Source organism: Orcinus orca, chromosome 1, assembly GCF_937001465.1.
Source record: "Orcinus orca chromosome 1, mOrcOrc1.1, whole genome shotgun sequence".
Taxonomy (NCBI): domain Eukaryota; kingdom Metazoa; phylum Chordata; class Mammalia; order Artiodactyla; family Delphinidae; genus Orcinus; species Orcinus orca.
Genome location: NC_064559.1, coordinates 198,996,578 through 199,012,365, shown reverse-complemented (window position 1 = coordinate 199,012,365; position 15,788 = coordinate 198,996,578). Strand labels below are relative to the sequence as shown.

The 15,788-nt window shown below is 51.2% G+C and overlaps 1 protein-coding gene across 5 annotated transcripts in view; it reads left to right on the top strand.

The window, feature by feature from the left end:
• Positions 1 to 15,788, top strand: part of IGSF21 (immunoglobin superfamily member 21) — a 271,189-nt gene that overhangs the window by 130,327 nt on the left and 125,074 nt on the right. For all 5 annotated transcript variants that reach the window (XM_049706334.1, XM_004272461.2, XM_049706335.1 and 2 more), the window contains exon 2: positions 2,233 to 2,345. In XM_049706334.1, coding sequence (XP_049562291.1) covers positions 2,233 to 2,345 — 113 coding nt within the window. The remainder of the gene's footprint in view (positions 1 to 2,232; positions 2,346 to 15,788) is intronic.

Sequence of the window (15,788 nt, the reverse complement as noted above, 5' to 3'; positions counted from 1 at the left end):
CGGTTGATGCTCATCTTAGCTGTAGCTCCAAAGGTGAGACACGCATCCCAGCCCTGCTGGGAAGGTGGGCGGCGGCAGGGGGGTCATCCCAAGGCTGGGAACTGTAGCAGAGGGGATCAGGTCCTGGTCTCCTGCCATGGTCCCCCAGCAACACACTCCCATCCTTCCCAGGGCTGGATGGGAAATGTTTGCTGGCCCATTCTCACCTCTCCCATCCTTAGCTGTGTGTAGCGTGGTGGTCATAACTGAACCAGAAGGTCTGGGTTTGAATCCCAGCTCTGCCACTTATAGCTGTGTGACCTTGGCAGGTTACTTCGCCTCTCTGTTTCCCCATGGAAAGTCGGAATAATACTAGTTCCTTTCTCCTAGGATTGTTGTGAAAATTAAGCGAGTCAGTGTCTATTAAGCACGGAGCCCAGTGTGTGGCACAGTGGGCGCCGTGGAAGTGTGAGCCGTTATTACTATTTCACACTTGACTTGGCTTTCCCCAGCGTGCCCCCTCCCATTGGGGTTCACCCCCCTGCAGGTGGCCTCCTTGTTTGTCATGGGTTGGCACTGGCTGGGCTTGGGGACTTCTCGGATCATCCAGCCTGGGCCAGGTTTCCCCTCTCCCCTCCCCCAGTCCCTCACCGTAATCCTACCATTACCCTCGCCAGCTTGGTGTGATCGTGTTGTGAATCTGTCCCTCCACTGTACGCTCCTGGAGGTCAGGGCCATGCTCAAGCCATCCTGCTTCCTGCCCGGGGCCTGCTCAGAGCAGGTGGGAGCACACTCTGGGGCAGAGTGAATGAGGAGAGGAGGGGGCAGAAGATGCGTCCTTCCTTCTGCTTAGCTTGATCACTGCTTTCACGGGCCATGTGTCTTCTGTGGGGCTCCCTGCAAGCCTGACCTTCGGTCTAAGTTAGAGGCCCCCTGGGGGTGAGCTCCGGGTTTACCCCCTTACCCTGGGTATTGGGACCTGAAGCCTTGGACCGCACAGGTCAAGTCTGCCTCGAGCTTCCAAATTGATCCCCTCTAGGTTGATTCATTTTTCTTTCTTTCTTCTTTTTCCGTAGCATGTTGTAACCATTAAGCTCCAGGCAGGGATCAGACACCTGGGCTCCATCTGCTTAGGTTGCCTGCACAACTGAAATCCCCCAATCCATTCTGGCTAGTTTTCTCATTAAGACAATCAGACTGGATTACTCCATTAGATCAATGGCTGGACATCAGCCAGCAGGAACCAATCCAATGAGCCTGGACGTTCAGCCCAAGAATGAGGTCCCCCATGGAGCTGCAGTGGGCACCACGCCCTGAGGATGGGGCTCTGGGAGGCAGAGGGCGTGGGTCAGAGGACTCAGCAGGCTGGACTTCGGTGTGAAGGCATCAGTGTCGCCCGGGGTGTATCTGGCAGGAGAAGAGCCCCAGCTCCTGGGAGCTGGGCAGGGATTCCGGGGACAGCTGGTGGGTGAGAAGCCTCATCTGTGCTTGCAGACAATTGAGACTCCTTCCCAGGCAGTCAGCCTGTTATCACCGCCCCCCCACAACCACCGTCACCACCGCCATGGCCCAGGGTTGGAACTACATCTCCTTTTGGGCGTCAGGGTGTGCTTGATGGGAGATTTGGGGGTTCAGGAAGCAAACACCAGTTTCCCAGTTCTCTCTTCCCTTCTCACCAGGAGTCATTGTATGAGGCTGGGAATGGAGGGGGATGGGTGCCTAGAACACCATATCCCGATGTTCCAGGGACCCTGGCTGCATGAGATGCTGGTGGGGTTTAAGGGATGGCTGAGCACCCGTATTCAAATACGTTTGGAAGCACTAGATTAAATGCATCTCAGCATGTACATTTCCTACAAAGCTTAGGCACATTGCGACTTTCTAAAAGCGGGGATGGAGGTGCAGTGTTGGACCGCAGACCCGTTTCTCTGGGGTATCTTGTAGAAATACATTGAGGCACTTCCTCCAGGTGCCAACCGGTCCTACTTTCATGGGACAGTTCATCCCAAGAAGAAGTGTTTTCAGGATTGGAGGGATCCATGGGAGCCAGGAAGTTTCTCAGAAAGGGAGGCATCAATGAGAAGGTAGAAGAGGGTGATGAGCTCCACTCAGGCCCGCCATCACCATTCACATAGACCACAGTGCGAACAGCGCCCCCTACAGTTCTGCCGGCTCCTTTCCCCCACCCCACCTGTCAGCCCAGCCCTCCAGATCAGCTCATGCCCTCACCACCCCATCTCCTTTCTTCCATAGGCTACCTGACTGTCAACATTGAGCCTCTCCCACCCGTGGTGGCTGGTGATGCTGTGACCTTGAAGTGTAACTTCAAGACAGATGGCCGCATGCGTGAGATCGTGTGGTACCGGGTAAGTCACCCCCACTATCCCCTCTGTACCTATGGCCAGGGCTGAGGGTAGCGTCCCCAGAGCCTCTCTGGAGATCCTCGCGGGTTTGGCTATATACTGAGCCCTAACCAGCCCTGAGCTGTCCTGTGCTCTCTGCTAGGTCCCCATCCTCTGCTGAACCCCTCCTGGAAGATCCTTTTGCCCAGGTATCTATCTCTCTTCTGCCCTCAGTATCTATCTCGTGCTGACGTCTTTTGTGTCCCTAACATGCCCTTATGTTCAGGAAACCCCAACAGTACCTAGTATTGGTTACTAAGAATGCTGCAGGCCCTGATTACAGTCTCTTTACAGTGTAAAGAGAACCGAAGGGTGGAATTTGGGGCATGAGGATTTGGGTAACGTTTTTCGCAGGGGAGAGAGAAGAGGACAGCTCCCTGCCTTCTTAAAAATCAAATTACAGACATAGTCTGCCTTCTAATCCGATTACACCTAGGACTAGTCCACATGTCTGGCACCCCAAGGTCTAAGGAGGTCTGAGATGGGATGTTGATAAAGATGAGCAGATGCCCACGTGCCCGAGGCCCAGGTGTTGGCAACAGGAGAACCAGCTTTGGGTCATGGAAACAAGTGTTGGCCTTTTTAGCCACCGATAGACATTTCTATGTGTCTGGACTGGGCATCCCAGCCTGGTCTCCCTTTGCCACAAGGGAGTCGGGGCTGGCTGGGCTCAGGAGAAGGTCCAGTTGGCATTGACTTTCTTGCAATGCCGCACTCAGGTTTGCACAGAGCCAGGTATCGCCATCTGGGGTACGGGTTAGGCGGAGAGTTGCTCTTCCATGAGCTACAACAGGGGGTGGCAAAATGTTTCGGTGAGGCCCAGATAGTAAATATTTTCCTCTCTGGGGACCATATGGTCTCTGTCGCAACTACCCAGCTCTGTTATAGTGTGAAAACAGCCACAAACAGTGTGCCGATGGAAGGGCATGGCGGGGTTCCCATAAAATTTTATTCAAGGACACTTGAATTTCATGTAATTTTCATGTGTCACAAAATCTACTTCTCCTTTTTAATTTTTTCAACCACTGAAAAAGGTAAAAAAAATATTCTTGGCTCACGGGTCATACAAAAACAGGCTGTGGGCTGACTTGGCCCACCAGCCTTAGTTTGCTGGCCCCCGATCTAAAATCAACACTTCCCTAAGCTTTGTAAGTTGTGTTGCCCTTTCTTCAAGTGAAACCAATGGGTGACACAGTCAAGTGTAACTGCTCTGGAAGGAGCGTGGAAGTAGGGGGTGGGGAGTGGGGAGAGGACGGGGAAGGTGGGGGGTTGGGTGGGCACAGCTTGGTGATGAGGCATCTAGAACTGGTCCCTTTGCTCCTTCAAGCTATTGCCACACCCACGGTGCAGTGCGAGGAAACCCAACGTTAGAGGATCCTGCTGGGGATTACTCACCATTCAATGCCTTGACTCGGAGCTGGGCTCCCTCCTTGCTGTTGGTCCAGTCTTGCTTTGAACCGTCCTGTAGTTACTGTTCCTTTCTTGGCCTTTGAGTCATCATTTGCTGGTCATTGCTATTTTGCTGGGTGCGGTGACCTGGGCTCCTTTTAACCCACATCATTGTTCCCCATCTTAGCATCGTAGCCCCTCCTACTTAGAATCGCTTCCGACAGTTGGATCCCCACAGGGCCCCGGCTTTAGAAGAGGTTTCCATCCTGGATAAATCAATGGGCCTAGAGAAAGTCAAGACATATGTTAAATAGTGCCATGAACTGAATCACTAAGAGGTGTGTGTACATGATACGGGAACTGCTTGGCCGACACACGCTGTGAGCATCTCATTAGCACCTGGCAGAGGACTGGGATAAATTAACTCCAGCTCACTGCTGAGGATGGTACTGCATCTCTTCCTCAGCCTTGAGTGAGGGGTAGTGAGAGACCTGCTGAGAGAAATACAGAGACACGATGGGAACAGTTAATAGCAGTGAAGATGGGAGGGAGCTTGAAAACAGGAAAATACCAATAGGCATCTCATTGCCTTCCCATCCTTTGAAGCAACTATCTTCACTCTTGTTTGAAATCAAATGTTCCCGCATCAGTAGTGAAAATCTCCCTGCAGAAGTAGCTACCAGGGCTGGGGCAACAGCAGTGCCAGACCGAGGTGTAGGAAACCAAGAGCAGGCTTCCACATGGCTCACGTCTGTGTTCTCTGAAGACCAGGGACGTGGCTGGGGCAGGACGAGATGCCTAGCTTCCAGTGCAGACAGATTCCCCTTCCCCTTCTCTGCCCCAGAGCCGAGCACCCTCGTTCACTGCCCCCCCCATCTCCATCCCGGCCTGCGATCACATTGATCGCTTTGAGCACCAGTTAAGTCTCTTACGGGTGTCAGGCCCTGCATATCAGGCTACGGTAGGCTGCACTAATTACTTTATTTTATTTCATTTTACATCCTTTGACTGAGAGCGTCTGGAATGAGGGTGGTGGTGGGGATGCAGATGTATGCAAATCACATGCAAATTGCCCACAGGAGCCAAATACTTGGGCCCTTTTGATTCTGTAGCTGGACTGAGGAAGTGGGCTCAGCCGACTTGGTACTCTCCCTGGGACCAGGAGAGCCCTGCATGCCCTGTCTATGATGGTGAGGACGGGGCAGAGGACGGAAGCAAATTCCAGGGAAATGGCTCCATGCTGTCAGTTCTCTCTTTGCCTGCTGCCACTCTGACCTTCTGACACCTATCACCTCTTTTCCCAAGGAGCCAGCTGAACGGAGAGATAAGAGCTTACCGAGACGGGGGCTCCAGGAGCCAAAGCCAGGGCAGGGCTTCTAGAGGGTGTGGGAGAAGCAGCAGTGGAAACCCCAGTTTCCTTCCCCAGCTGGATCCCCCCCAGACAAGCCCCCACAGCTTTATCCCCCCCATCTCTGTCTTCCCCCAGCTGCCCACCCTCCCAAACAGGGAGCTGCCGAGCGTTGTTTGTTTTCTGTACGTGTGTTTGCTTCCCTCCCAGCTTCCTTTGCCCATCCTTCATGAAAGAGCTTACAGAGCCCGGCTTGGAAGGAAATGAATAGATTACACAGGTCCAGCCGGGGCTGTGTCTCCAATCCCTTTAGCAGGGAAAAGCAGGGCATTGTGAGGAGGCTGCCTCTGCCCACTCAGCCCAGTGGGCACAAAATGACCCAAAACATGTGTCAAGCCCAGCAGCCTCCCCTCTGGTCCTAAAGACATTATCTTACCAATGGGGTCATCCTAAGCTTTCAGAAGCTTTCAGAAGCAAGTGGATTGGATTCTTTGGGTAAATTGGGGGAGCTGATGGAATTGTGTGAAGCAAAAGGGATCACCCCCTCGGGGTTAACAAGAACACTGTCTCATCATTTGGGAAGGTCTTGGCCTATGGACCCCTTGGGGATGGGGTAGGTGGGCAGGGAAATAGGAGGAAGTGGCCAGGGCCTGCACCTTGGACACCTTGCCCCATGGTCAGGCCAAATTATAGAAAAAGATGACAAAATTCTAGAATAGACTCAAGAAAGTGGACATGATCAGAGCCCCTGGGTCTGTGCTGACCAATATGGTAACCGCTTGTCACATGTAGCTATTTAAATTTAATGAAATCAAATTAAATTAGAAATTTGTTTCCTCAGTCAGACTTGCCACATAGGATTAGTGGCTACCATATTGGACAGAGCAGGTATAGAATATTTCCATCATCACATAAAGTTCTATTGGACAGCCTGCTGTAAATATTTGAAAAATAATTTTATGGCCCCTCCTTGGAATGTACTGTACTTTCCTGGCAAGGGACTGAAAGTGACTGCTCACTGAGCCAGCTTTCTAGGCAAATTCACTGTAAAGTGAATTTCAGAAAAATGAATTTTATTTGTTGTGTAACCTGCCATCATTGGATTGCGGGGAATGGGGGGTTGGAAGAGGGCTTATCATTCTCAAAAGATTTCTTTGAAAACATAGAGAAGATGTCAAGAAAGTTTTCAGGCCCCTGAGGTGCTGGTATCTTAGTCATCTATCAAAGTCCTGTTCAACTTAAGGATGCTTCACAGCCTTTTCACCATCTCCCACGTTTTCTTCACTGTTGCATGGGTTCCCCTCCCAGATTTGAGTTTCCCAGGCTTCTTCAGAGCTCAGGCACATACCTTTCCTTTTTCCCTAGAAAATATACAGCAGCTAATAGAGTAGGGATGCAATTCCACGCTTGGCCAGTAGGAGGCAGTCGCCTAACAACCAAACTATTCTAGCATTAAGGTTGGGACCTGGTTATAGAAAACGAATGATAAATAATATCCTCTACTTAATTATTTCTATCCATTTACACCTAAATTTGGGGACTCATTCAGTAATTCTGCTAATACTAATCTGAGTGACTAATATTATTGATGTTACCTTACTCTGTGCCGGCCACTGGATTAAGGGCTATACATACATGGCTGCATTTCATTTTCATGCTGGCACTGAGGTTGGTAGTATCATTAAGCCTGTTTTTCAGATGAAGACACTGAGGCCATCCAAAAAGACTGTGTCAGCTCATGTTGCCTTCCCTGACTTCTGCAGAAAGTTCTAGATGCTTCCTCCTACATGATTCCTCTTTGAGGGTCTATACTCCAGCTCTTACCTCATTATGTCAAAATATCTGTCTGCCCACTGGGCCGTGAGCACCTCAAGCACAAAGGCCACGTCTTTTCCCCATTATATCAACAACACCTAGCGGAGAGTCATCTCAGTAAATATTTGTTACATGAACAAATGTTAGAGGTGGAAATGCACACGCACGTTTTGACAGACCATGCCAGGTAGCCCACTGCCATTTCAGGTGGACATCTGTGTCTAGCTGATCGTATCTGTCTGCCTGGGGAGTGAGTGTGAGTCCTTGTGTACTCAGGGAGCTTTGTGGAGTATGGAAAAAGAGGAACATTTCTTATTAGGGAACGCTGTCTAAACTCATTTACTTGGAGGTCACCTGCCCAACAGGCAAAGCCAAAGGTCTGTTTATATCATAGAAATCCATTAAACAGCCACAGAGGATCCTGGGAATTTAACTTTTCACAGCAGTTTTTATCATCTTTCCTTTGTCTCCTCTCTTTCCTTCACAATTGGTTCCCAAGAGCTGCGCTGGGCTCAGGTTACAAGGCCACAGAAAAGAGCCACAGAGCAAGGCAGAGAGAGAAGGAGATCTACAAAGAGTGATAACTTCAGAGCCCCTTATCTCACCTCTTTCACGTTGTGGGGAACGTGTGCCTGAGTGTTTGTTTAATGGTGGAGATTCCTCCTCCACGATGCTGCCTGGCCTGGGGCGAGCTCCCGCCCTAGGGCTCTGCTGGTTGCCTGGGCAGTGAGGGTTTATGGCTGCTCTGAACCATTAGAGAAAGGATTAAGCCTGGAGGCTGGGAAGGGTAAGGTAGGGAGAGAGGACTTCAGCGTCAGAATACCTGCATACCTGTTCAGGGCATGTGGCTTCAGGCAGTGACATAATCTTTCTGTTTTAGAAACCTCATCTGAAATTGGGCATGAAACCACCTACATTGTAGGCATAAATGAGATAATGTCTGCAACCAAACAAGCCCAGTGCCACTGCAATCCTTTTATTCCGCTCAACAAAAACTCATGATGGGACCTGTTGAACGAATGGCAGCCACCGTCCTCTCATGTCTCTTGGTAACAAGGGATCCCAGAGAGGGAAGTTATAGAACCAGAGTGGAATGTGTTGTGGGAGGATCACCAAAATAGGATTCCTTGAGATCCAGCCTACCACCTGCCTTGCCGACACAGACAGGCAGAGATAATACTTAAAGCGTGTACCCTCTTTGCCGCTATGTGGTTCTGCTGGTGAACTCACTGGATTTGATTCTTGGAAGGTCATCACACAGCTAAGCCCTTTCAATGGATCTTAGCTCCCCCTGAAGCCAGAAGCTATTTCAAAATGGCTTTACTGGCACGGGCCCTCTCTTAGCCTCAGTCCTTCAAAATGTTTTGTTGTCTGAAACAAAATGGAAAATGATGATCCTAAAGGGACATTACAGTCTAATGATATCATAAGGGCAAGAAGATACGTACAGTCTTGGTGATGAGTAGAGGCTAGGGCCCAAGTCCCGGAGAACTGGGCTGCATCACTCCTTTGGCCCCTCTGGCTTGGAGCCCATCCTGGCAGCCTTTGGCTTGGAGGGGCCCCTGGCTTGGAGCCCATCCTGGCAGCCTTTCAACCTGGCTGCTCCTTGCTACCCCCTTCACAGGTCTTACAGCTCCAAGATATGGAGGAGGAAGGGATAAAGGAAGACAAGAAGCCTTCTTCACTGAGCCAGGGCTACGCTGGCTGAGCTGCCTTATCCAGCTCTCCATTCTTGCCCCTAGCCTCACAACGGAGCAGGCTTTCCCTGATGGGGAATGTCCCATACCTAATTTTATCACACCAGTCACATAAGAGGAAAGAGAAAGTACCAGCGAGAAGGCCCACCAAAGGACAGCTGATTGTACAATAAATGTAGTGCCACATAAGGAGGAGACAAGCATCTTTCTGAGTCTAGTTCCATTGCAATCTTTGTATTCCACCCTCAACCATAGATGGTATCCATCCCATGTCAGACAGCTCCTCCTTCTGGGGGTGGAGTGATGGGAGCAGCTTTAAGCTCCCTCTAGAGGTCAGAGTGTGAATTGCAACTATTGCATACCCAATTCTTGGTTTTTAATGGACGTTTGGTTGCAAAGAGGCAGGAGTTGCCCACTCTAACTGCTCCTTAGAATTTCCAGAGGGACTTGTAAACACATACTGATAGCTGAGCCTCACCCTACAGTTATTGAATCAGCATCCCCTGGGTTGGAGCCTCAGGGTCTTTGTACGTTTAACACGTCCCCTCAGGTGATTATAATGCGCTCGGCTCAGGCAGGGACCGAGTCCTGGTGTTTGGGAAACTGTTAGAGGGAGCTGCTCCATTCACCCATTCAACATTAATTCCGCACGTGGGTACTGAGTCGGATGGTTCTAGGCACTGGGGGGCGCATCAAGGAACAAGCGAACAAGATCCTGAGCTCATGTGGGGGAGTTGGCGGGGGTGGGGTGGGCGAGAAGTTAAAAAGATAAACAAGCAAAAAAATACCGGATAATGATAAGGGCACATACAATTATAATAGAATGATGGTCAGGGAAAGACTCTCATTTAAGCTGAGACCTCAAAGGCAACAAGGACCCCGCCATGCCAAAGTGGGGAGACGGAGTATTCTGGGCAAAGGAAAGAGCACATGCAAAGGACCTATGTTGGGAGCAAGCTTTGCATGTTCAAAGAACAGAAAGAGAGCCCACTGCATGGCTGGAATGAAGTGAACGGGGGAGAGTTAAGAGATGAGGTGAGACAGATGAGCGGGACCATTCATGCCAGACTTTGAGCTCCAGAGAACTGGGTCTGGAGTGATTCTAAGGGCAGCAGGAAACTTTGGAGGGCTTTAAGCAGGGAAGTAACAGGATATGGTTAACTTTAGTTAAAGGTCACTTCTGGGTGAATGGACCATGGGAGGCAAGACTGGAAGCAGGGTTATTAGAACAGTTCAGGCAGGAGGTGGCAGTGCCTTTGGTGAGTACCAGGAGGGCAGTGGTGGAGATGATAGGAGGGCAAAGAACTTCTGCTGTGACTTGCAGGTAGAGTCCCAAGGACTTGCTGACATGTGCAGGGGGGTGGGGGGAAAGGGAAGATTCGGGGTGGCTCCTGGCTTTCGAGCTTTCGCAGCTAGATGTGAGGGATGGCGCTGTTTCCTGAAACTGGGAGGGTAGGCGGAGGAGAAGGATGGAAGGAGTTCTTTATCAGCCATGGTACGTTCCAAGTGCTTCTAAGACATGGAGATGGAGCGGTCAAAGCAGCAGGGGAAGCTAAATCTGGGATCCTGGGGAGAGGTCAGGACAGGAGATTTACCCTTGAGGCTCATCAAGGTGTGGATGGATCTAAAGCCATGGGCCTGGATGAGATGATGCCCCCAGGGAGGGCGCAACAGAAGAGCACCCAGTGTGGACCCTGGGTACTCAAGATTTAGAGACAGGAAAGTAAACCAGTGAAGAGATGGGGAAGTAGCAGCCAGCAAGATATAAAGAAAGCTGGCGGAGTGGGGTGCCCAGATCCCGAAGGAAGGAAGTAATGCAAGAAAGAGAGAATAGTCAGCTGCCTCCAGTGTTGCAGTGGGAGGACTTAAAAGAACCGAGGAATGTCCCGGACCAAAGCAGCCCCCTCAGAGTTAGTGGGGGCAGAAGCCTGGCTTCAGTGGGCTGAGGGAAGTGCTAAGACCAGCTGTGGAATAGCCTTGAGGTTTTGAGTAGTAAAAGGATTTGACCTTGAACTTCTGGACAAACCTTGCAGATAACATAAAGACACCATTGCTTCTGTTTGGCCCATCTCCGTTTGCATGTCGTTCATAAGCTACCAAGGACATTATCTATTCCACACTTGCCCCGTCTTGCAATCCGCAACTGATGGCAGCATCACCCTCCTATTCAAGGATGTGGAAGTGGCTGCTCAGAGAGTTTAGGGGAGTCTAGGGTGATTCAGCAATGCATTTGGAGGAAACATCCCAGCTCTAATCACCCAATTAACTCAGTGGCCTGTGGATGACAGTCATTCATATAACCCTGCTCAGTACAAGGTACATGAGGCTGGAGATGCAAAGAAGGACCCTCTTCCCTCCAGGGGAGAGCTTCCAAATCCAGGTCATTAAATTGTAAAGATCTGTTTCCTCATCTAGCCAATGGGCTTGATTGGCTCCCCATAAGCATCTCCCAGGGGTTTGTGTGAAACAAAGGAGATGCCTACAGAAAAGCCATTTCCCTCACCCTCAGTGCAGGAGAAATAGGCTTCATTCATGTCCCTTTATCCTCTTTTCCGCCTGGCCACGTCTTACTCATTCCCTCCTCTGTGCAGCCTTCTGACCTCGCTCATCAGGCAGAGCTCAGAGATCCTCCAGCGTATGTTCCCTCCGCATTTGTACATTCTTCAATTAGCGAGGTATCGCCTGGTGTTTTAGTCCTTCTTGTCTTTGCGTCTGTGGCTGAGGGTTATTTATCTGCTTCTCCCGTGTGTGCCGTGGTACCCACAGGCCCTGGACCAGAGTCTTCATGTGGCATCTCTGGATCCCTAGGGAGGGGGTGGATAGGCTTCTGGAGGTGCTTGGATCCCCAGAAAGTATGCCCAGTATGTTGCGTACATTTTTTTAGTGGAAAGGGACCGAATGTTCTCAAAAGGGTCTGTGACACCCCCTAAAAGGTTCAACCATAGCAACAGCAGGTGTCCAGGGCTTGTGAGGGTGAAACGTGGAGGGCGTCATTACCTCCACCTGCGGGTCACCAAGGTGGTACCCAGGATGGGTCTCGGAGACCAAGGGGCTGCAAGGCTGTGACAGGAAGCCTGTGGCCCTTGAGCTTTCCAGGGACCTGGCGGGCAGGGGCACTGCATTCACCTTTAGATGGAAAGAGCGGTGGGGGGATGAGCTTAGTCCAGATGCCACAGACCAGCCAGCCCAGCTGTGTGCACAGACACTGTGGGACGGGAGAAGGAGGTAAGAGGGGGGAAAGGAACGGCTTGCTTTGGCAGTAATTCAGCACTCACTCTGGCATGAGGGAAGGTGTTCTGACCAGAGAAATCTATCCTCTTTGGGGAATTAAGATCAGGTGTCTGATACTGGCAATGAGCCCGTTTCTCTGCCTAGAGGTGCTCACACAAGGCTTATAAGGGCTCTTGGCTCCCAGACCGTTGGTGGGGTGACGGGGAGAGTGCCAACAGTTGGAGCGGATGCCCAAATAACAGGATGTCCTGTTGGAGCACATGTGGACTCCACCTGTAACAGGCTGTCCCACTGGATGGTCATGAAGAGAAGACAGGGTAGACTGGCAGGTCCAAGGTAGACGCATTGATGGGGAGTTTGTCCGCACTTACCAAATGCACAGAAAAGAAAAGAGCAGGGGCCTGGGGGCAAAATGTCCTGCTGTGTGACCTTGAGCAAATCACTTCCCCTCTCTGAGCCTCAGGAGTTTCATCAGTAAAATGACAGGATGAAGTGAGATGGTCTCTATAGGACGTGCTCTTTCCCATTTTACAGCCAACCCCCCGCTTCCTTTCCTCTCCCCCAGCAGACCTGGGGTGGTGGAAGAGGCTGGCACTGCACGGCCAGGTGCTCCCCGGGGTGGGGCTTGGGCAATTCCTCATCAGGGTAGAAATCCCAGCCCGAGATGCTGTCGGGCCCTCTGAGCCAGTGGACGCCAGAGCTGTATGAAGCCCAGAGTGTGAGTTCCAGCCGACTCTGCCTAGTTGAGCCCTGCTGGGTTTAAATGACAAGGGGGCTGACTTAACTTGTGGGAGGAGAATTAAAGGTGAACTTCCGCTCCAGCACACCAGTGACATAAAAGAACATGACTGAAATGAGAGATGTTTCCCAGAAAACCAGCTCAGGACGCTTCTCCCTCCTAAGTCCTTCCTCCTCCTTTCCTCACCTTTTCTGGGTTGGGTGTGTCGTCCTTATATGAAGAATGACTGTGTCCTCTTCCCAAGAGGCTCAGAGATGTCCCCAGGGTCATCACAGTCACCCCGATGCAGACAGGCACAGCCTGGCCCTTTTCTAAAACACACTATGGCTGCCCCACACTTCGCAAGAGCTCCCCATTGCCTTAAGAACCAAGTTCAAGGTCATTGGCCCAGCACGCAAGGTTCTTGATTCAAGCTCCATTGATTGGTTTTCTCCAGCTGTGCTTCCTACCACGTTCCCAAATGGGCCCACCACTGGAATCATACGGCCTATATGCAGTTCTTGGAACATGCCAACACTCTTTCCCACCCCCGTGCCAATGCAAATGCCACTTCCTCTGGCCACGACACCCTTACCCGCTCCATCTGGCAAACTCCGACTTGCCCTCCAAAGTCAGCTGCAGTGTCACCCTCAGAGACATTTCCTCATCCTTTTTTCCCTTCCATCTTTTTCTTCATGCAATCACCATGACCCAGGCATCTTAAAATACTCAGAACTCTACCCTAGGACTTAACACACTGGACACAGATGTTCACTTATGCAGCAGCTATTTCTTGAGCATCTACTATGTGCCAAGCATTGGGACTAGAGCACTGCGTAAGAACAGTGGGGTCTTGTCTTTATGGAGCTTGTAGTTAAGCAGGGAAAGAGATGTGGCCTGGAAGACTGTCAAATTTCTTTGAAATTGTGGTAACTGCCCCCAAAAGGACAGGTGCCTGCTAGCTGAGAGCTCACAACAGGGGGATTAATTCTAATAGTTGAATGTCTCCCTTCCAGAATGTAAGCACCTTCTTGGTAAAGACCAGGTGTCCTGTTTGTATCTGAGCACATAGCTTAGAGAATGAATAAATGAATGAGCGAATACCTGATGTGGCTGAGTGACATGGAAATAAACCCTTAGTTGACGAGGTGAATAATTTTCTCACAATTAGAAAAATGGATGGGATGGCTTGAGGACTGGTGAGCTCCCTACCCCTGAGAGTGTCTAAGCAAATTTTAGAGTGGCCTCCTATCAAAAATACAATAGAAAGAATTTCTGGCTCCCTGGCCCAAGGGAGCCCAGAACAGGATGACACTGTCCATTTCAGCTCTGGAATTGTGTGCTACGTCAAGTTCAGCCGCCCAGCGACGACATCATGACAAGGTAGGGATGGAACCTCCAGCCAGCTTGGCTAGCCCACACATCAAGTGTGGGACACCAGGTATCCAGAAAGTTCTAGATTCCCCCGGAGAGGGGTGATTGTAGATGTTCTGGGAATCTGCTTCATGTGGGTGCCCCACCCTTGAGTGAACATTCAAAAGAGAGGAGGCTTCAGACACCTGGGGGCAGAGAGGTGGGGGGAGAATGTGAAGGGAGTTAGTAAGACCAGATACAGAAGAGCAGTCCGCAGCTGAAGGTGTCGTAGAACACATCTCCATTCATGTCACCCTGCCTGAAACTCATCACCGAGGCCTCTCTGCTGCTGTTGGGACAAAGATCCGAGCCCTGGTGTCCTCTTACAGGGTCTGGCCCTTGCCCGCCTCTCCAGGCTCATCTCCTGTGTGCTCCCATGAAGGAAGAAGCTGCGGGCGTTCAGAGACCTCAGGGAGCCTTGACCAAAGGAAAAGGAAGGACTGGGGAAGGGCAGAAAGGGTCCTGCAAGCTGGACCCGCTAATTCTCATGTCGGAGCCTGGGAGACTGAGGTTAGATGAGGTTAAGCACCTTGCTCTGAGTTGTGCAAGAGGTTGGGTCAAGCTTTGAAGCCACTCTCTGACTCCGAAGCAATGCTCTTTCCTTAGGCTCCGCTGAAGGTCGTAAATAGCGTCCTGGGGGGTGGGAAGGATTTCCGCCCGAGTGACAGGCAACCCGAGGGCTGCACCCTCAGAAGGGCTGAACCCCTCCGGCTTTGGGGAGCCTCTTTCTTCCTTCTTCTCCTCATCAACGCCGTCGCGATGGTTTAGGTCTGGTGCCGTGTCAGGGACGTTACAAAATCATCCCACTGGCTCCTCACGGAAACCATGTGACACCGGCACTCTTGTCCATTTTAGGGTTGGGAACATTGAGGCTCAAAGAGGTAAAGTAACAGACCCCAAGCCTTGCAGACAGCAGGACGGCGCAGGATCTACCCATTGGTCTGACTTCCCCTTACAGCCAGACCTTCTCAGCACCTAGGCTTGCCCACAGAACTGCAGGGGGCGTCCAGATCCGCCTTTGGGAAGCTCCTTAGCTCTGGCCCAGAGTGAGACAGAGAGGGCCAGGGGACGGGGCGGGGCCGGCTGCCTCAGGATGTCCTCATCATCGCACAGCCAGAGCCACCTGTCTGCAGAGGCAGCCGTACAGATCCATGCAGGGGCTGTCAACACCAAAGGAGGACCCAAGGGAAAACACAGCTTCCACCTGCAGAGATGACGCAGACAGCACGGTTCACCTACCCTGAGACAAACGTGCAGAGCAGACAGGTGGAAAGGACAGGACCCTCCCCTCCCGCGCCCCTCTCTGCACGCCCCCCTCGCACAGGGCGTCTGCCCACGTCCCTTGGATGAACCTGAGAAAGCGTTTGATGCTACTGTCCGGAGCCGGGTCTTGGAGCACAGCCCTCAGGAATCCCAGCAATGAGGGAGAAGGGTGGCCTGGATTAGCGGAAGGTCTGAACTGGAGACTATCCTTCAAGAAATGAATTTGTTGATTATTATTATTATGTTGCAAGATGGGAGTAACTCAGATGGGTCAAAACAAGTGTTGTCGAGGAGTGGATCTTGGGGGACCTGCTTTCATGGTTATAATAGTCCCTTCAATTGGCGCATTAATTATACGTGAGCAGATGCTGCCAACATAACTGAGGGTGTGGGAAAGCCGCTTCTTAAGTGGTTTGAACACGCGCCCCTCTAACCAGGTGCACTCGATGGATATCAAATCACGCCAGGCTTGGTATTCGGAGATGGAGAGGAGTGAGTCCTGTCTGAACGTGTGGGCTCGGACTTCGTGAGAT